Raw genomic sequence first — 22,087 nt, forward strand, 5'->3', positions numbered from 1 at the left:
ACATCAGATGGCACCTATGTAAAACTGTGAACTACAGTGTCATATGTGGTGGCCGGAAATAGGCCATGAGCAGAGTGTGAGGTCTTAGTTTTTTCCTCCTCTCGGTATCAACACTGTCAGCTGTCATCACTAATAGCTGTTAATCAATAACAGAAAAAATAGATTACCCTCCTGTTCCACTTAATAAATCTTTATGATATCAATGTATAGCATAAATCAGTGTGAGTTACATGAAGTTATAGGGTATTTTTTCTTTAATATCATGGAGGTTATTGTTTACTCACCTGTTAATTTATCATTACATTGCTATTCACTGTTTCTGATAGAGGTGATGTTATTGTTCATTATTTATTGTTGATATTGTTGATATTACACTGAGTGCCATCCTGTAGTGTAACAGAATGTGGTATAGCCCAGATATTTCTAGCACAAAGCATAAAATTATTGATTGATTGATTGATTCATTCATTCATTGGCCACTGATCCTTTTTTTTTTTTTTTTTTTTTGATTGATTGATGTATTTTTTTGATCCCTCGAAGCAGACAGATCCTCACTATGACAAGGAGATTATGTTGCCTAGAAATGTTGGTCCGTTTAAAAAATAATAATTATTATAAAATAAAAATCTGTGCTTTGTCGCTCTGAGTGCACTATGACTATCTTTTTATTTTGCTCCTTTGAGTTACACTGCAATTGAACATATATTTTTCCATGCTGTTTTTTTTTTCGTTTGTTTTCATGCTTCAACAATAAAAGTATTAGCCTACATGATGTTTCCTATTTGCAAATAATCAAATCTGTGTGATTGAATGTGTTGGTGTCTGTGTCTGTGTTCATGTTGATCACTGTGATCTTGACCTTTGACCTCCTTATTACGTTACAATGCTTATTCTAACACTGCATTCATATTATTATTACCATAACTGCAGTCTGAATATGAATAACAGCCAGTATAAATACTTTGACTTTATAGTTTTACTCTCTAAATGTTTCATTGTTTATTTATTTATTTCCTCAAATATATTTTGTCATTTTCAAAATATTACCACAACAGGCAGCGGCTTTTGTGGGATTTCTTTCCAATTAACGATACAGGACTACAAGCACCAATAAGAAAACTACAAGTGGTCTGTCAGATGGCGTAAATAACAAGCGACGGACCCAACACATGGGAAAAGAGTGTCGCTACTCACTTGTTTAACTATACACGAGTTTTCCAACATATTTGGCCATTAGTAATGCGTGTAGTGATGTACAGATGTAGTCAGCTGGTAGACAAAAGTGGGTTTGTATTGATTTTATAAACTGCGTGTTTTACAATTTAACAATATTGCATCATCCGTTGCGGAAGGACCCCGCGTCTCCTGCTCGAATTTACCAAAAAAAGGAGTAATAAACCCCGACTTTCTTGTTTTCAGTTAAATATATCATACAGAACGAATAATGTTTTAAACAGTGGCGACTCTCCCTCTGGGCTCGCAGGTTTAAATTAGTTTGAAATAATTAGTTTTATCCGGTAATTCAGGCGATTTCCGCGGCCTCCTCCATTCCCCTTTTTCTTTCAAGATGGCGGGCGACGAGTCTGGTACAACGCTTGGTCAGCCTCACCTGTCCAAACAAGACCTCAGTACTCTGGTGAGCGTTCATTGATCTGTTTATTAGTTTTATTTGGTTGTTGTTGTTGTGTTTTGTGGTCCAACGGGTGGATGAATTTGAATTTTGAGGGCTGTTAACGGTCGCCGGCGCGCGCCGCGGCAGCCGGCACATGCCCGGTCCGTTAAAGCAGGCCCGGGGGGCGGCCGGGCTAGCAGCACCGCTCCCCTTTACACCCCGGATAACAGGACAAATATCCACTATATTCACCTTAAACATCAAATTTATGGGTTTATAAAATGTGTTGGCCTCACAACAGCTGTTATTGTCACCGTTATATACATCTAAAGGACAGTAATTGTTCGGGAAATGGCAGCTGTGTGTCGGTTTCCTCCTAACGTTACATGCTAGCCATAAATAAACAGATAATTATAGGATGGATGGATAGATAGATATACACTACTCACAAAAAGTTAGGGATATTTGGCTTTTGGGTGAAATTTATGGAAAATATAAAAAGTTCACGCTACAGTGATATTATATCATGAAAGTAGGGCATTTAAGTAGAAGCATACACTGGTGATTTCCTCATCTCAAACAGTTTCTTGAAACAAAAGCCAACAACAGTGGTGGATATACCACAACAAAAAATGTCAGTGTCAATAACTTGTCATGTGCCCTTGAGCATCAATTACAGCTTGACAGCGACGTCTCATGCTGTTCACAAGTCGACTTATTGTCTGCTGAGGCATGGCATCCCACTCTTCTTGAAGGGCGGCCCTCAGGACATTGAGGTTCTGGGGTACAGAGCTCCGAGCCTCTACACGGCGACTCAGCTGATCCCATAGGTTTTCTATGGGATGCAGGTCTGGAGAAAGTGCAGGCCACTCCATTTGAGGTACCCCAGTCTCCAGCAGCCGTTCCCTAATGATGCGACCTCGATGAGCTGGAGCATCAAACACCTGATGTGAATTTTGCCGTTAAACTCCTTGTTAGAGAACAGCAACTTGTGCAAAAAGGACTGAAACACTGAACAGTTGGACATGTGCATTCAAAAGTTTACAGAAGGTCACATTAAGTTCACCTGGAAAGGTTAGAATGCATTTTAGGTTCATCCTGAAATTTCACCCGAAAGCCGAATATCCCTAACTTTTTGTGAGTAGTGTATGTAGTTTATTGATCTCAAATTGGGATTTATTTTGTGCGTAACAGCAGCAAGCTGTCCAGATTTTGCACAGGAAATAGACTACACGATATATACCAACAACATTAAGAGAGAAATGTGTGTTTTTAGGGAAATTAAACACATATGTAATAATATAACGTTAGTGGGCTTTGTGTTGACAGAAGCAGGGCAAACTCTGACTTTTATTTATGTCTGTCTGTCTAACCCTGAAGTCATAGTAAACTCAGAGCTAGCAGCTTCAAATGTATGTAAATTAAATATATCAGGATGGGCTCCTCTGTCGGTGAAACAATAAAGGTTTTGGTTATTTCCGTCGTAGTTTAGCAAATTATTTTTTTAAGACTTCATTGGTTGTGTTGCAAAGTTAAAGCATAGGTGTTAATTTTGTGGGGAGACATTAAAGAGGATGATAGATGATAGGGTATTTTCAGTGATATTTTCCTCTGTGTGTGTGTGTTGAAGCTCAGTTGGGTTTTACCAAAGTATAATTTGTGTTTGGCTTTGGTTACAAGCAAAAAAAAACAAAACAAAACAAAACAAACAAAACACCCTTTCCTCTCATACAAATGGAACTCAGTTGTTTGAAACTACAAAAAGATTGAATTCTGTTTCATATTCATTATTGCTTGCTGGCTAAAAATAGCTTATTAACTGTATATTTCATTATATGGGTGGGAATCACCCGAGGCTCCATATTATCACGATTCTTAACTCACAATATGGTAGTAATATAATTTTAAACATTTTGCAGTATGCTGCGTATTGCGATTTATTACCTTTTTTTTTTCAACTGCACATTAGGTCGCTTGGGAAAAACTTTGTCAGTGTCTGTTTTATCTATAAGATGAAGTTTTCATTCTGTTCATCTCACTTCAAGTCATTTTTATTGCAGCAAAATGGGATTATCATGCAGACAGACTGACCAACTCTGTCATAAAACCTTCATAAATGTTGCATCGATTTTTGGTGAAACCATATTAGTACTTCGCATCTGTGTATTGATATAATATTGCAGCACAAAATATTGCAATACTATGCTGAATTGGCCCCACCACCCCCATTCGATTGACATAAAGATGGTGAAAATAGCTCTGAGTTGCAGCTGTAGCTTGTTCTGTAGGTCACGTGTGCAGCTTCCTGTATTTCACACTGACCAGTAAATCTCTGAAATTTTGTCTTATACAGCACCTGCATATGTTTGAGTGGATTTGTATACATTATATTTTCATTGGCATGCTGCTGATGAAGTTAGCAAGAAATTAGTTGAGTTTAGGCCACAGCAATGTCCACAGGGTGTCATTGTGATTTGCTGCCGTCAGTCTGTGGCTTCCCATGTCATCTCCCATGAAAAAATGGAATGAAAACCTCCTGCCCTGCCCCTCTGCATTTTAAAAGCCTTTGCATGTCCATAGAAAGTAGATAAAAGTGCTAGATTTATTGCATCTGCTCTAAAAGGACAACAACACAAAAACAGCAGGACATTCCCATTATTTGCTCACAGTTCTTACCACCTGAGGAGTTTTGTTTCGGGTGTTTTTAGTTATGTGACATCTGCCTTTCATCATCAAGTTCATACGTTTGCTGTGTTCTCAGGGCTGAACTCAGTGACCTTTCCCCCTCAGTTTTTCGTTCAGCTCTCAGATCGTAGATGAAAGAAAGTGTTGTCCTGTTCACAAAGAAAATCTGTCAAGCTCCGTGGCGTTTCCTCCATCTGACCAGCCTTGTATGTTCTTGTGTTGTCAGGATGTGTCGACTTTGACGCCGCTCTCTCCAGAGATCATCAGTAGACAGGCCACCATCAATATCGGTAAGAGAATTAGCCTGTGCATTACTTTGCCAGCCACTACACTGTCAGAACTGACTGGTAAACAGGCTGCTTCAGCTGCTGTTAAACCTGTATGGAAGCTCTTTTCCCTTTTTCATTAAAAAGGGAAAAGACCATCTAGAAAATAGTAAGAAAAAAAAAAAAAAATGTCTATGGTATATTGGAAGGGACCAGCTTCCTGCCCTAACAAGCACTGTCCTTTGTGTTTTAGAGTGAATGCAATGTTATTCTCAAATTTGACATATTAAGAAAAAGGACGAGGGTAGGAATAACAGGTAAACTGATTGTAAAGGTCAGTTTTCTGTGAAAATGTCTAACGTGATGTTCTCCAAGGTATGTGTTTGTGTGTTTGAGAAGTAAAAATGTTTGAGGAAGTCGGTAGTTGAATAAAGACAAAGGTTATAAGAAGGGGGAAGTAGAGCCCTTTGCTCTTTATTATCTCACAAAATGTAAAATATCGGCCTGAGTCTTTATACAGCTTGATACTTGTGTTGTATCATTTAGGAAAATCTGGTGTCAGTTTTTGTTTGCGGCTGCTTCCCTTGCAAAGATTTGAAAATTCATTTATTCTTTCATGGTGTAAGTCTGTGGAAATAGTGGGCTTTAGAGCCCAGGGGTGGTGGCGTTATCATGTCCCGGCTGAAAGCTGCAGCCAGAGGTTGATGTGACGTTCTTTTGGTCTGTTGAAGGACAGATTGGCTTGTTTTGGCTATGCAGCTGTTATAATCTGCAGGTAGAACAGCTTTGTTTCCTGTCTTACTTGGACTTCCTGTTTTGACTTACAACTGTGCACCTTTTGTGATCCTCTGCCTTGTCCTCCTGCAGGCACCATTGGTCATGTGGCCCATGGCAAGTCCACAGTGGTGAAGGCCATCTCTGGCGTGCACACTGTCAGGTTCAAGAACGAGCTGGAGAGGAACATCACCATCAAGCTAGGATATGCCAACGCTAAGGTAAACGGTCCGCTCCTGTGTAGGCCAAAAAATGTGATGTCGTATCTTCTGAAATGATGTTTATTGTTACCAGCATTCATCTAAACATATACCTACACTTCAGAGAGGTTTGAGTACCAATTTTCTCCACATCTCCTCTTTCCGCCGCTCCAGGTCTACAAGCTGGACGACCCCAGCTGTCCCAGGCCAGAGTGCTACAGGTCGTGTGGCAGCAGCACTCCTGATGAGTTTCCCACAGACATCCCCGGCACCAAGGGCAACTTCAAACTGGTTAGGTAAGAGCAGATCACCTGGAAAACCCACAGATTTCTACATGTGCATTTTAACACTTATTGTAGGAATGACTCTTGGTGCTTCCATAAGATATTTACACAGAGATTTTTGCTCAGTAATCATCATCAATGAGCCAAAAAATATAACAGCTAGAACAATGTAATAAGTTCAGAGAATCTCATCTCTGTTCTGTAGTGCAGCCGTTAAATGCCTAGTTCATGGTCTTGTTCTGTTGTCCTGTTGTATAAATGGTTCATTCAGCCTTAATTTGTCACATCTGTGTTGTAGTCAGTGATGGACTTTGTGCTCAACCTTGTTCGTGCCTCAGTGGCATTTCCACGGTAACAGTGTTCATCTGTCTCTTTCTCTTTTTCAGGCATGTGTCATTTGTGGACTGTCCCGGTCACGACATTTTGATGGCCACCATGTTGAACGGAGCCGCCGTCATGGACGCCGCCCTCCTGCTGATCGGTGAGACTTGAATCAGCCTTTAGTAGCAGCTTTCTCCTGCTTGACACTTGGAGCAGGAGTCTGACTGAAGTGGCACATTACTGACTGCCTGACTGTCTTACCGACGAGCGCTCTGACTGTTTTCTTGTCCACCAGCGGGAAACGAGTCGTGTCCTCAGCCACAGACGTCGGAGCATCTGGCCGCCATAGAGATCATGAAGCTGAAGCACATCCTGATCCTGCAGAACAAGATCGACCTGGTGAAAGAGAGTCAGGCCAAAGAGCAGTACGAGCAGATCCTCGCCTTCGTTCAGGGTGAGCACACACTTTTATACGGCATACCGTGTGTGTGTGTGTATGTGTGTGTGTGTGTGTGTGTGTGTGTGTGTGTGTGTGTGTGTGTGTGTGTGTGTGTGTGTGTGTGTGAGAGAGAGTCAGGGCCGAAATTTGTCATGTTATAGTGAAACACATCACTGTGTGTGATTTTCTTTTTTTAAATGATACAACAGGTGTAGTGCATGAATGATGCTGTCAATAGAGCCAAGGACCTGACACGTCTCCCCAGTGAAATACAAAGACTTTTGTGTAGTCTTCCATTTGAATGACATATTTTTTGGTTGGGAGTGACGGCTGTTTGACTGTAGGATGATGAATGGACTTGCACGCATGCGTCAACTGGGGAATTACCAGCCACCGGATTTTTTTGTTGTCATGTCCTCAAATGGACTGGCAGGTTTTGTTGTGTTGAACAGTTGTCTGTTTTTTGTCTCTTTTGTTTTCGTTCTGTGTGGTCCTGTGTGAAGGATTTACTTCACCCTGGGACCACTGATGCAAAAAATACGTACAGTCTCTGGAACCATATCATCTCAAATTAGGCTCACATTTTATATACTTGGAACACTTTTTTAATGTCAAAGCTTAATAACTTTCCACAGTAAATGGATGACCAGTTTGAAGCAAATTTCTTCAAACGGGTCCATCTTGGAAATGAGCAGAGGAAAGATGAATGTGATGTAAACAAAGAAGTTAGAAAGAACATACCCAAAAATTAAACGACTTGTGCGACATTGTTGACTTGTTGCAGGCAGCTGTCCACTACAGGGTGATAAATGAAGCTTTGTGGGATTTTTACTGAGTTTTGTCTGTGAGAACGTGCCAAATTTGATTTTGTTTCTAGCACGCTGGCACCTCAGTTGTCCACGTCCTGATGTCCCATTGTTATGTTTCGCCTGCAGGCACGGTGGCAGAAGGAGCTCCCATCATTCCTATCTCAGCCCAGCTGAAGTACAACATCGAGGTGGTGTGTGAATACATCGTGAAAAAGATCCCAGTGCCCATCAGAGACTTCACATCTGAGCCTAGACTCATCGGTGAGAACACACACACACAAACTGATTTGCAACAGCAAGAATTTTACACTGTAGTTCATCCTGCATCTGTATGGCTTGGTACATTCATCAGTTCACATTTACATTTGTCAGCTTGTTTTTTAGCTGCTTTCTTTCCGAAACTGGCACTTATATTTTGTTGGAAAGCAATGAGTAAAATTTTGAAAAACTTCACTCACAAAATAAAATTACATGGAGTCCCTCAACCTCTCTGCTGCTTAAACCACCAAGCCATGTTAGTTACCCTCATAGAGCATTTAACCGTAAATATTCTGGTGCCTCAAACCTTTTTCCCCCCTATAAAACATGGTGACTGTGTTAATGACTTCATGTCCTACATTTCAGTCATTAGATCGTTTGATGTGAACAAGCCCGGCTGTGAGGTGGACGACCTGAAAGGAGGCGTGGCAGGAGGCAGCATCCTGAAGGGTGTGCTGAAGGTAAGAGCTGCTGGTTCAAGAACGAGAAATGACCTCAGTCATTTAAAAAAAAAAACACACTTGAACATTTTTGGCTGTGGCTGTTTTTAATAAAGTGAGTCTATACTTGTGTGATGACTATAGAGTAGCAAAGGTTTGATGAGGTTGAACAGAGGCTGTGAGGCATGAGACCTTCAGATGACTTGTACTTGAATGTTCAAATTGGAATTCATCGGTGTTGCCGTGCCATTAGTTAATTTATTTAGATGGAATTCACCTGAGACCAATGTGGTAATTTTGGCACTAATGGCAGTTTGGTTGAGCAGCGCTAGTGTGGTAGACAACAAGGCACAATAATGCAGAGATTGAAATGAAAATAAATAAAAAATGAAAAGAAATTTTGATTTCAAAAAGATATCAAATAACAGACTTGACTGATATTTGGCCTGAATTAAGTCAAAACTGAAAAGGCACGCACCAAAACTGAAATGTGTTGGAAACCATTGAGAGATTGCGAGGTGTGATATATTTTGTTGGTTTAACATTGTGCACATGGATCATTTTAAACATTGTTGTCAGTTCATGTTTGAATCCAAAATAGCTGTAAATCCCGGAATAGATATAAAATAATCAGATATGACCAGAAATCTTAATTGAGCATGAAGGTGTGCAGTGTGAACACAAGGTTAATGCTGCTCTCTATCGAGCTAAAATCCATTTTGCTGCTAACAAGCGTCTCTCTCTGTCCTGCAGGTGGGCCAGGAGCTGGAGGTTCGTCCTGGCATCGTGTCAAAGGATCAGGAGGGAAAACTGATGTGCAAACCCATTTTCTCCAAGATCGTCTCTCTGTTTGCTGAGCACAACGACCTGCAGTACGCTGCACCCGGAGGCCTTATCGGTAAAACACCTCAACAACGCTGGATAATTTTTATTTATTTATTTTTTAAATACTGCAGAGTGACTAAATGTGTGTGTGTGTGTGTGTGTGTTCAGGTGTGGGCACTAAAATCGACCCCACGCTGTGCAGAGCGGACCGTATGGTCGGTCAGGTCCTCGGCGCCGTCGGAGCGCTGCCAGAAATCTTCACCGAGCTGGAAATCTCCTACTTCCTGCTCAGGAGGCTGCTGGGAGTCCGCACAGAGGGAGACAAGAAGGCTGCCAAGGTGAGCAGTGCATCCTGGGAGATGTAGTAATGCCCTTCAAAACTCTTCAAACTGGGAGAGCAATGTTTTAGGGGGAATGTTATAATAACTGGGGTCGAAGGCAGAGGCAAGCTGTTTGCAGGTTGTGGAAAAATCTTAAGTTCTAATTGCCTTCAGTGAAGTTAAAATAAGCATTGAAGTTCTTTTCCATTTTCATCTTTTCAGTGATGAAATTAGTTTTGATTTCATTCTCAGTGGCATTAAAAAGGTCTTGAAGTCATTGATTCAGCTTGATTAAAAACCTTCAGTCACCCTGACATAGATCACCAGTGTGTGTGTGTTACAGCGTCTTGTGTGTGTTTGTGTGTCCCTGCAGGTCCAGAAGCTGTCGAAGAACGAGGTGCTGATGGTGAACATCGGCTCGCTGTCGACAGGCGGCCGCGTCAGCGCCGTCAAGGCTGATCTGGCCAAGATCGTCCTGACCAACCCCGTCTGCACAGAGGTCGGAGAGAAGATCGCCCTGAGCCGCCGAGTGGAGAAACACTGGCGGTAAGCGCGAGCACTGTGACACAGCGCTGCCTCACACAGAAAGACAGGAACCTCCTCTAGAAGTGTTATCATGTAGCTCCATTATTTTTTAATCAGTCCACTGGGCTTATAAGATGTTTGAAAATTTGATTTGTTCAGCATCTTATCCTCCTGATGTGATGCAGACTTCAAATGACAAAATCTCAGTTTTTGGCTTTTTTCCTTCAAAGGGCAGCATATCTGTCAGTGCAGATTTTTGATATCTGTCCATTTTAATGGCTTACTTTACCCACAATCCATAATATTAGTATCAGGCACTCATCCTGTGCTGCTTTGAGTCACTGATGAAGGCAAGGCTTCTTGGTAAACCAAAATATTCCAAAAAACACTAGCCCTCTGTGATCCACTGGGAGTAAAAAAACAAAGAGGCTCCACGCTTTTACAACAGGAAAACAATATCAGAAGCTCTGTTTTAAAAAGCTTGCTCTCGTTATGTAGGATGGATGGATGGATGGATGGATGGATAGATACTTTATTGATGTTGGTGGAAATTTAGGCATCCAGTAGCTCAGTACAATAAATATGCACAATACAATAAATACACTCAGTCCAAATTAAGAATTAGAAATGCACACCATGTCTGTAGTCTGCAGTAAAACATCTGAGCATGAATCAAGGCCTGTACACTACATTACACTGCACTATTGCCTGAAGCAATTGTTCAGCCTGTAATCCAGAAAAAATAGTTTGTGCGGTAGAAAAAACACTAACAAAAAAATGTGTGCAGTATAAATTGATTAAACCCGTAGTTCGATGATGACCAGTAAACAGCTGGAAAGTGACTATTTCAGATGAAGTGATTAAACCGGACAAAAAAGTGCCTGACAGCAAACAAAGTGACGCAGTGACTACTGCACCGGTTAGTAAAGCGACTGTTATGGCAAACAGTCGGTCCACAGTAACAAAACAATGTGCAGTGACAGTAAAAGCTGAGTAAAACCATCGCCCAGTGACTGACAGTAGATAAAGTTATAAAATGACTGTAACAGTAATGAGTAGCAGTCATAGCCATATCTGTGGGATCCAGCTACATGATCACCCACACACACTACATGGCTGCACATGTGGGGTTTTCTGGAAGTGGTCTTTGGAAAACATTATATATACACCATTATTTGGAAGTAATGCTCTTGGGCCTTTCCAGGTTAGTCAGTAGCTCCTCTAACATGTTTTGTACTCAGCTGCAGTGTTTTCAGTAGCATGATCAGTTGACTGGGATGTCGTGGGTCTGAATCTATTTTGTCTCTCCTTTCGTCCTTCAGTCTGATTGGCTGGGGTCAGATCAGGAGGGGCGTGACCATCACACCCACGGTGGACGACGACTGAGACGAACAAACCTGAGACGTTTGCGTTGCCTGGACAACACGACAACCACCACCACCACCACCACACTCTTTACATTCACGAGGAGGACGGAGGGAGAAGGGAGGAAGCAGGAAAAAAAAAAAAACGAGACGGGACATTTTGTAGTCTGGACGCCTCCTCGCTCCGTGAGCTCCTCTTTTCCTCTTCTTCCTCTGCACTGACACAGGAAGCCTAGAGGGGGGAGAGGAGGTGAGGACAGGAGGCCTGTAGACTTATTTAACCACCAGGGGGCGCTACAGGGACGGCTCTGCGGGGCAGGCAGGTCCGGGGGTTTATTCACACAGGTGTGGCTCCTGTGACACAGACTCACCTGTCAGGTCTCAGTTTGTGTCTCTCAGGTGCTGCAGCTTTTGAACAAACCCCAGGTCTGGTTTCACAGGGAGGGGAGGGGGGGCAGTACAGAGGAAAGGCTGAATGTTCTGCAGCTTTCAGTCAAATCTAATAAAATAAATTTGAAAGAAAAGTGCTCTTTGAGTTTTGCTTTATTTGAAAATGTTGTGTTACAGCTGGTGATGATAACTGGTGCATATTCTTAAAACTTATCAAAAAATGCAAGAAAATGCTTCAGTTTGTATTTTAAACAATAAAACCTGCCAGTGGGTTTAATTCAAAGATGATCTAATAAAATCACTTGGTTAAATTTGCAATGATTGATAAGGAGTGTAACATGAACCACTGATGTAATGTTTACTGACAGTGTAATAACTCAGAACAAGAATATAATAAGTGGAGTAATTACATTATTTGCCAGAAGTATTACACCAGTTAAACTATTTTTCATTGATTTAAGCAGAAGGAACATTAATTATCCAGCAGCTTTTTTTTTTATTTTTATTAAATCATTTTCTACACATATTTAATAAAACAATAAGCCTTACAGTGGAAAGTGTCCAAAGTACAATATGTGTTTGGACTCCTACTTGTTTTCTCTTCAACCTTTTGCATTATTAAAAACCAATTTAAACGTCAAGTTTATTCTTTGGCGATGGCACATTAAACATTTACCAAAGGTGTTGCGGCACTTCCGGGATGAGCCACCTGACGGCCACGGGACGTGACGTCATTCAGGTGTCCAATACTAAAAAACGATGATATAATCCCTCCGTGATCCAGCGAGGCTTCGTCAATCAGTGCTGCTTTGCAGGTAAATGATACAATCTTTTAAGTTTTAAGAGAAAAGATTAATGCTGGATTTACAAACGGAGCAGCGCTCGTGACAGAAATCTGTGCGGATCCCGACTTCATCACCGTACCTGCACACCTGAGGCCAAACAGAACAGGTGTGCATCGCCTCGGGAAGTGCTGATAAAATAAAGAAAGAAACGGATGCATCATTTTTCTCCCCATTTCACTGCAGCTCATTTATTTTCTCTGACCTTTAGACCGTTTGGAAGCTCAACTTCCCACCGGCTGGCCGTCCAACATGGAGTCCGCAGGTAAAACAGTTCAGTCTGTAGACGTGAACTTTAGAAATCCTGTGATTTATTATAGAATTATGCCATATAAATATTATAAAAGCAAATCTATGACTCCCTGTAGGAATACTGTATTGTGATGAGTTGTGGTTTGCCAGTTCCTACTTTCTACATTAACAAGACCGCCTCTCTTAAAGGAGGTTCTTCATTTTTAACATCATTTATCAATATTTTACACGGCTTTTTTTTATGTACAACTAACACGCCTATTTATATAAGTTACATTCCAACCTACAACCAGGTAAAAAAGCAAAAACACTGAGCCAAAACTTCATGATATGCAGCCGACATGTTTTGCATTGCAGGTTGCATCGACTGAATCTGCTCCATTAAATCCATAAAAGCCATGCCATATACAAGGAATGTGCAGTTTTGAACTTGTTATTCATTTAAAATTATTCCAGAAATTAAATGTGTTGTGTTTTCTGTTGTTACACGCTCCAAAACTTAATTACACAGTAAAGAATTAAATAAGAAAAATGCCCGCACTGAACTGTCACTAACTGTGATTTTATTCTCTCAGCAGAAGTGGAAGTAATGAAGTACATTCACTCACGTTACTGTAACTGAGTAACTTTTTGTGTGTTTGTAAATCAGACCCATGACAGAGAACAAATGATCAATGACAGACTGTGGAACCTTTCACAATAAAAGCTCAGTCAGCAGAGATGAGAGGAGGAACCTGCTTCTACTTTGTTGGTTCTATTTTGTTGTCGTTTACAACTTTCACAATAAAAGCTGCATGATGGAAAACTGTGAAATATACAACATTGTATTATGGCCATTGTATGTTTAAAAAAAAAAAAAACAGGGAGACGGGGGATAGGGTTAATATTATGAGAAGAAAATTGGAAAATTGGATTAAAATCATAGATTTACATGAAAAAAAATCTCTGCTTCCTCTGTGCTTCTCATTGGTCAGATGGGCAGCGGGGGCGGGACAGGCGCTCCCCTCTGGACGTCATCATGGACCAGATCCGCAGGAAGCGCACGGCCACCGACAGGAAGTCGTCAGGCCGCTTCCTGTCTCGCACCCCGTCAGGGCGAGCAGTGATCCCCGACGACAGAGAGACAGACGACAGAGAGCAGACAGACAGAGCAGAGGGAGCAGGTAGAGCTTATTAAAGGGGCAGTACGTGACATTTTTACCGTCCCACAGCACAAAGGGTGGGCGGTTGGCGGTGGGGGGTTATCACAGGAGTTGCAAACTTTGTCCCTTAGGGGGCGCTGTATTTAAAGGATACATTTGTTTGCAGCATATATTGAAAATTACATTGTAAGTCCAGATCTTTATGAGAATGATTGCCCATTAACATGTTTGTCCAAGTATCAGTAAAGAGCCTTTAAGAGTATATCTGATTTCCTCAAGCTGAAGAAAGTGTCTCTTATCAATTTAGGATGTAATTTCTTGTCATTTTTTTTTTTTTTTTGTTGTCGTTCTCTGCCTTGTGTTTCAGGAGCCGTGGAGCCGGCAGAGAGCGAGCAGGACGCCGGCTGGGGGCGAGTGTGTGTTTTCCTGCAGAGACTCGGAAAGAAAGCCGACAGCCGGAGCCTGAACGTGGCGCACTGCGATCTGACTGCTACTGACCTGCTGGAGCTGGGTGAGCGCACACACACACACACACACACACACATATAACCTCACCTCTGACCTAGAATGTAGAAGGGTCAAGACAATAAAATGTGCATCATCCCATACAGAGTTTTTTTTTTTTTTATATATTTTTAAACAAATATCAGATGTCAGTTAGTTAGTCATATGATTTAGGTGGCATGCCCTTAAAAAAGCTGCTGGAAGGTTTAATCTGTCTGGTTTAAAGGAACACTCCAACATTTTGGGCAAAATCCCCTTTTTCCAACTTACCCAGACTGAGATGAGATGTTCAATACCATTTTAACCTCTGTATGTCCACTGGTTTGGTTCCTATCGGTAGCATTTTGTGTTAGCTTAGCATAAAGACTTGAAGTCTATGGGAGTCATTAGCCTAGCTCTGTCAGAGTGAATTCCAAGACTTCCAAGACTGACCAGAGAAATTATTCTACTGTGGTACGGGAACCAAAATACCATGGAAAAAAAACATAGTTTGTATGAGTGTAGTGTCACATGTTTGTCATAGTCACTGATTTTTAAACCTGTGCCATCAAATCCTCAGTCCAAAATCCAAAACACTCCTCAATCAGCGTAATTTAAATTTTTTTTTTTATTTTTTACACGTTTTCCCCTTGAAATTATTAATTTGAGGATTAAAGAGAAACCTGTCTTCCTGCTCCAGCCACACTGCTCCACTGTTTCCCCCAGCTGGAGGAGATGGACTTCTCCTGGAATGATCTGATTGGTGGATCTCTGCGGGCGCTGACCTCTCACCTGCAGCATGTGGGCGGAGTCAGAACCCTGCGGCTCTGCAGCTGTAGGCTGAACGCCGATGACATCACCGCTCTGGGTGGGGCTAAAGACGGCAACCATGCTGTTTTCTTCCTTCCTTTCTTTCTTTCTTTCATTTAGGATCATGGCCTAAATCTCCTTCATGCTGTGAGCTTCCAAGTCTGTTTACAGATTCTGTTTTGTATTTTCTTCTTTTCATTTTGGCCAAATATAATCTACAAGCGTGCGGCATGTAGAAATAATGTAATCCTGATGTCGACTTCATTTTGGCAAGGTGAGACGGCTGCAGCTGATTGGATGTTTGGATGTGATGGGATAGTTTGGCCAGCGAGCTTCTTGTTTAGGTCATTAAAGAGCTCCTGAACAGTTTTAGGCTACTGAAGGCATTGTTACACACCAATCTCCATCTTTTTTGCATAATATGATTGGTTCTGGTTCTATTTCCATTGTGCTTATTTGCATGATATTAACCCTCAGATGCTCCTTCAATTTTTATGACATCCATGACCCCTGGACAAAAATGTCCACCTATAGAGAGTGGCAGGTATTTAGACATCTGTTTTAAGCAGTTACTCCCAAAATATTTGTGACCCATATCGAGCCGGGTCTTGACTAAACATGGAAATCACTTTTGACATGGGTTTCAAGATTTTAACCCCTTCCTGATTGTTGTTTTTATTCATTCAATTTCACCTTCATTCTCGGGAAAGCATAATGTTGCAACTGAGGCTAAAGATCAACTTGAAATTTGCTCATGTAAAAAAAGAATTTCAAAGAACTTGTAATACATTTTTTTGTTTGGCTTATTATAAGTAATCAGCTTAGAAAGTTTCATGGTGATATCTATAGGATAAAATTTTTACCCTATTCACGTGTGAAAAAAGACTGTTAAGTCTATGGCTAGACTTCAAGGTCCATGAGAGAGGGGTACATGTTGTCCGATTGAGAAAAAATTTCCCCAGCAGAGTTTTCTCATGTATTGCAACCAATTTAGGGGTTAGGAGCTTAAAAAATATGAAGTTAAAAATTTACATGTAAAAATGGGCCACCCTAGTGGACATTTTTGTCCACGAAGGGTCATGGATGTTGTTAAAAGGCGTTATGAGTCCAAAAAATGGTCTTTCATGCTAAAACTCGGGACATCCAGAGTTTACCCTAAGGTACACCTCCTTGCCAAAAATCAGGCACCAATGACCTTTCATTTGACCGTGGGGAGTTGGGAAAGTATGAGAGGTGGACAAAAATGTCCAGGGGTAATCTGAGGGTTAAAGGTGCAGTGCAATGAGAATCTCCTCTCTCAATCTCATGTAAAGTTACTCAGGTTATTGTAATGATCAGCACTGTGGAAACTAAAGCGTCTTTGAATTGAATTGTCCTGGTTTGTGTGCAGACCTGTCCCATCATGCCGTGCGTCATTCACTTGAATGCACGGAGCCTCACAGCTGCAGAAAAAAGTGCATCAGTACATCTCAGTACAAACACATTTATATACAAATTTGTTTCCGCATAACTAATTATTTTGCATTTGTGTGTGTGTGTGTGTGTGTGTATGTTCAGGTGAGGCTCTTGAGTGTGTCCCCCTTTTGGAGATCCTTGACTTGTCCTGGAACCGCGGCATCGGGGGCGGAGCTTTGCAAGGCCTGCTGGGTAAACTCCACCCACCGCTGAGAGAGCTCCACCTGGTGGCCTGCCAGCTCACTGCAGCCGACGCCGCTGTGCTGGGTAACAGAGAGAACATGACTTGTGGATCACGACTGTGCCGCTGATAATCCTGTTAAAAACTGCTGTGTAGATTAACAACTTGTCAAAATGTCAAAAAAATGTTCCAAATAGGCCAAAAATGTTATAGAGTGTTAAAATCACAAGATAAAGTAACAACATCACACTGATACTAAGCTGACAATTATTACCTTATAAAACATAATGTAATTACTTTATTAGACAATATCAGTTAAAAACATGCCACGCCCCTTTAAACCTGACAATCACCAGTTAATGTATGTATTGTGATGTTACTAATTTACATTATCTGGATATTTATTAAGAAGACTGAGTACATTTTCAACCAGTTCAAAGATGGATTATGTTATTTTTGTGTATATGCTACATGACAAGTTGTTATATCATCTGGCAATCTGACTCTTTTGGACACACTGCTGTGTTTTATTTCACATACACATGCCTTATTTTCTGCTTTTACCTCTTTACGTCCTCTTGCAGCGAGAAGTGAAAATATCCTTTAATCCTCACAAACTTTTCTCTCAGCTGGCCTTTCATTGATGGGTCCTCTGTGTGTGTGTGTGTCTCTCTCTCAGGAGGAATATTGTCGGCTCTGCCCAGGTTGTGTGTGCTAGATGTTTCCTGTAACTCCCTGCTGGCCGGGGGCTCGGGGGAGGCCGGGCTCGGTGGCGTCGGGGAGCTCGCCACCTCCCTCCGTCACGTGGCCTCCCTCACCACGCTGAGGCTGCAGGCGTGCGGGCTGACGCCGGACTGCCTCGACACCCTTGGTACTGCACTCCATTTCAAAGGGAAATCTTATAGATAGATAGATAGATAGATAGATAGATAGATATAAACTTTATTAATCCCCGCAGGGAAATTGCAGTGCCATAGCAGCAGAAAAAACAGCCACACACAACAATAAAGACAGTAAAACCACATTAAATCGATGGGGCAGTAACTAAATAACATAAAATAAAATAAAATAAATAAAACTAAATAAAACTATCTTTTTAGAGCAGAGTTGAAGAGCCTGACTGCACTGGGTAGGAACGATTTTCTGTGCCGCTCTGTTAGGCATCGGGGCTGTATCAGTCTGTGGCTCAGGTTGCTCTTTTGCCTGTTTATTATGTCATGGAGGGGGTGGCAGGGGTTGTCCATGATGGTCAGTATTAGTATCAGTATTATTATTATACTTTTTGCACTGCACTGCATTTATCTGACAGCTGCAGAAGAAGCTTTTCCATGCCAAACGTCTAATGTGCTGCATTGTTAGAGTGGAAACCAGCCAACAGGATATGGAGCGATTAGAGCTGCAGCATTAAAATACTTCTTACAGGTTAATGCATCGATAATTTAACTCTCTGAAAGGAACCGTCCTCAGGAGTATTTTTCCATTATGTCATTGATATTTATATTCATGCATTTGGCCATTTGTGTCCTCTCCTCCTGCAGGCGTCTCGCTCCGCTCCCTCTCCTCACTGCGGGAACTGGACTTGTCCTGTAACAAAGACCTGGCTGGAGGCCTGTCTCACCTCACCGGCCACCTGTCTCACCTCACACACCTGGAGAGCCTCGACCTGCACCTCTGCTGTCTCACACACACAGACCTGCAAGCCCTGAGTGAGTGTGTGTGGCTGTGTGAGGGACATGGCTGAATGTAATAATAACGCAGTAATAAAAGGGCAATACTTTAACAATACTGCTTTAAATAGTCCTATTTAAACACAATAGGAAAGCATCACTAGCTTAGTATCATCCATCCAGTGTGAGTGAGTATGTTTCTGTGGGTGTGTTATGTAATTTAAATTTTTTTTTACTCTTTTGCCAATACAACATATTAAACTGATCTGAACTGGACTGGACTGGACTGAACTGGATTGAATGGGACTGGACTGGACTGGACTGGACTTAACTGAATTGAATGGGACTGAACTGGACTGGACTGGACTGGATTGAATGGGACTGAACTCGACTGGACTGGATTGGACTGGACTGGACTGAACTGGATTGAATGGGACCGAGCTGGACTGGACTGGATTGAATGGGACTGAACTGAACTGGACTGGACTGGACTGGACTGGACTTAACTGGATTGAATGGGACTGAACTGGACTGGACTGGATTGAATGGGACTGAACTGGACTGGACTGGATTGGACTGGACTGGACTGAACTGGATTGAATGGGACTGAATTCGACTGGACTGGACTGAACTGGATTGAATGGGACTGGACTGGACTGGACTAGACTGGACTGGACTAAAATGGTCTGAGAGAATCAGCAGGTGGACTCAGGTGAACAGGAGTGACATCATTCAGCGTCTCGCGTCTCCTCTCCAGTCCAGGTGCTTCCTGCTGTGTCCGAGCTGACCGACCTGGATGTGTCGTCCAATAAGGAGGCAGGGGGCGTGGTCCACTCTTTAGTCTCCGCCCTCCCACTGACGCAGATGAAACACCTGCCGCTCAACAGCTGCAGCCTGAAGGACGAGTCCTTCACTGCACTTGGTAGATAGATATTACTACTATTACTACTAATACTACTGCTGCTACTTCTGCTACTACATGTACTACTACTAGACTGCTATTACAGCTACTACTACAACTGCTAATATTACTACTACCACTAGATTTCTACTACTGTTTCCATTGCAGCTCCAGCTACTACTGCTACAACTCATAATGCCATTACAGTCACTACTACTATTACTTCTGCTACTACTACTGCTGTTACTACTACAACTAATAGGCCTAATACTACTACTGTTATTACTACTGCTACTACAGCTACTACTCCCACCAACTATACACAGGAAACCATCCAGCAATCACTCAGAAACATACCACCCAACCACGTAAACGCATCCCTGTAACAATACAGAAAAGCTTAGCAGCCATTTACAAACACCTCCCAACCAAATTTTCCTGACCTTTTTTTAATGTGTGTGTGTGTGTGCGTGTGTGTGTGTGTCAGCTCTGGCCGTGCCGTACCTCAGGAGTGTGGATGTGTCCTGGTGTAAGGTGGTTGGCGGTCGCTTGGCGCTGCTGTTGGACGCTTTGCAGCCGTCAGTCATCCAGGAGCTCCGCCTCAGCAGCTGTCAGCTCACCACTGATGACCTGCAGCATCTAGGTAACACACACACACACACACACACACATGCACAGCTGGCGAGATGGTGTGTGGGAAGTGTGTATGGTTATTTTCTTGTCCGGCTTTTATGATTTATCTGAAATATATGACGTTCAGAGGAGGAAAGTCATCCATTTTCTTCTTTGTTTCTTCTTTGTTTTGCATCAGAGGGATGATTGACAGGTTAGGTTATTTTGAATAATGCCAGTGTAGGAATGAACCAGTTATTTCTGTTGTGCTCTGCATTAAAAGAGACAGTAAGTGTGATTTTGACTTCCCTGTAGTACACAACGGCCATAATATATCAGTTAGAGGTTGATGAATTATAACTCAGTGATTATTTGGACGTTTACTGAGTTTTCTGTATTTTAAAACTTAATTTATATAATTGTATACAAGTGGTTTATATATATTTGATAGAAAGATGTCTTGTTGTTTTGTTCTTATGCAGTAGGGTCCTTGGTCCAAGACCTACATCTATGCACATTTTATACACCTATGCACACGGTTTTTTGCACATTGTTTTTTGCACACTGTTGTACCTAGATCTCTAGTGTGCTGTACTTAGATCTTATTCTTTATTTTTTTATTTATTTAATCTTGTAATCTGTGGATACTGCTGAAAAACTGCGAATTTCCTTCGGGATGAATAAAGTATCTATCTATCTATCTATCTCTATCCATTTCCTCATATGGGAGACAATATAATAACCTTGATAACAACCTTGATAATAACTTTAATTCCTGCTTGTTGTTAGAAGTTGAAACTTAGATTATGTAATGTCCCTTTAAATCTTTTTTTATTTGCATTTTTAGAAAATCAAAAGGACAATGACAAAACAGAATAGAAAACAACCAACCAATCAAAACAAAACAGACAGACAAATCAAACAAAATAAAAAAAAATATATATATATATCAATTAATTACACAAATATCAATATGATTTCATTTCATTCGGAGGGTACATTTCCCTGATATACACTACATGGACCTGATATACTCTACATGGACCAAGATATAGGCCTATTCGGAGACAAAATAAGTACACAAAATTCATATTATGGATCATTATGAGTATTGTTTGTTGTATAACTCACCCATTTTTCCCATCTTTCTTCAAAAATATAAACTTGATTTCTAATTCTCATTGTTATTTTCTCCATTCCATATATCTCATGTCCCCTTAAATCTGAGTGGGTTTTCTCCTCCCTGTGCAGCTGCGGTGTGTAAGCGCGGGTGTCTGTCCTCTCTTCGGGTGCTCGATCTGTCCTACAACGGCCAGGTCGGGGACGACGGCTGGGCCGCGCTGTTCGGAGCGGGAGGCCTGGGCTCCGTGGAGGACATCGACCTCAGCCTGCGACCTTTGACCTCTGCCCCCTGTGCGGCCTGGCTGCCCCGCCTGCTGTGTGCGCTGCCGGGCTGGCCGGCGCTGGCTCGCCTGGCCATGCAGCGCTGGACCCCGAGCCCGCAGGCCAGGGAGCAGCTGAGCCACTCGCTGACGAAGAGAAACGTCCTGTGGGAGTGCGACCCGCCCACCAAGGCCATGACGTCATCATATCACCCGACCAATCAGGAGAGGCCAGAGGAGACCTGTCCGGAGGAATAGGGATCAAAGCACTGAAGTCGAACACACAGAGGAGACGGCTGAGTTGAGACCGGGCTGTGAAGGATCGTGTTTTACTTATGATGACCACTTCAGTTTCAGAACATCACTGCACATCTAATGCACTTATGAGATTTCACTAGAGCATGTAAATACATGTAATATTGCAAATTAAAGTTTTGTGATACTGTCAGACTCTCCATACTTGTCTTTGGAACAGAGGGAAAAACACCACAGATTTCTTACTCACTTCTTGAAACCATGAAAAATGTTTTTGGCCATTTTCAGATCTTGAAAAGTTTTACAATTTGAAACCGTCACAAAACCTTTCGTTATTGTTTCTTATTGTTTTCTTTATTGATGTGTTTAGTTGTGTGTATCTGTGCTGAATTTCAGTAGATGCACTTGTTTAGTCAAACCTGATCCACACAACCAAAAACTGAAAAAAAGTCATTTATTCTCAGGGGGGAAAAAATTAAAATATAAAGACATGGTTCATTTTCATATATGCATCTAAATATGCATAAAAAAGAGAGTGGAAAAAGGTACTGAGAATAAATTCATGTTAAGATTGCAGAGTTTGGAAGGAAAAC

At 41.7% G+C, this 22,087-nt stretch overlaps 2 protein-coding genes across 4 annotated transcripts; both read left to right on the forward strand.

The window, feature by feature from the left end:
• The first annotated feature begins 1,164 nt into the window (after positions 1-1,164).
• eif2s3 (eukaryotic translation initiation factor 2, subunit 3 gamma) lies at positions 1,165-11,331 on the forward strand. Of its 2 annotated transcripts, XM_030079704.1 has the most exons (13): positions 1,165-1,390; positions 1,527-1,636; positions 4,524-4,587; positions 5,431-5,558; positions 5,712-5,833; positions 6,208-6,302; positions 6,438-6,596; positions 7,517-7,651; positions 8,015-8,109; positions 8,842-8,986; positions 9,082-9,251; positions 9,607-9,779; positions 11,081-11,331. In XM_030079704.1, the coding sequence occupies exons 2-13, from the start codon at positions 1,568-1,570 to the stop codon at positions 11,142-11,144; spliced, it is 1,419 nt and encodes a 472-aa protein (XP_029935564.1). In that variant the 5' UTR covers positions 1,165-1,390; positions 1,527-1,567; the 3' UTR covers positions 11,145-11,331. The 2 variants fall into 2 exon arrangements, with proteins under 2 accessions (XP_029935564.1, XP_029935563.1); XM_030079703.1 differs by having other exon boundaries at positions 1,165-1,636.
• A 924-nt stretch (positions 11,332-12,255) lies between these two features.
• Positions 12,256-21,613, forward strand: lrrc31 (leucine rich repeat containing 31). Of its 2 annotated transcripts, none has more exons than XM_030079477.1 (11): positions 12,256-12,327; positions 12,566-12,619; positions 13,581-13,769; positions 14,116-14,259; positions 14,932-15,099; positions 16,599-16,763; positions 17,357-17,548; positions 18,216-18,383; positions 19,102-19,266; positions 19,733-19,888; positions 21,109-21,613. In XM_030079477.1, the coding sequence occupies exons 2-11, from the start codon at positions 12,607-12,609 to the stop codon at positions 21,495-21,497; spliced, it is 1,749 nt and encodes a 582-aa protein (XP_029935337.1). In that variant the 5' UTR covers positions 12,256-12,327; positions 12,566-12,606; the 3' UTR covers positions 21,498-21,613. The 2 variants fall into 2 exon arrangements, with proteins under 2 accessions (XP_029935337.1, XP_029935335.1); XM_030079475.1 differs by having other exon boundaries at positions 12,276-12,463.
• Positions 21,614-22,087: the final 474 nt, after the last annotated feature.

This window comes from Myripristis murdjan, chromosome 20 (assembly GCF_902150065.1).
Source record: "Myripristis murdjan chromosome 20, fMyrMur1.1, whole genome shotgun sequence".
In the NCBI taxonomy this organism is placed as follows: Eukaryota; Metazoa; Chordata; class Actinopteri; order Holocentriformes; family Holocentridae; genus Myripristis; species Myripristis murdjan.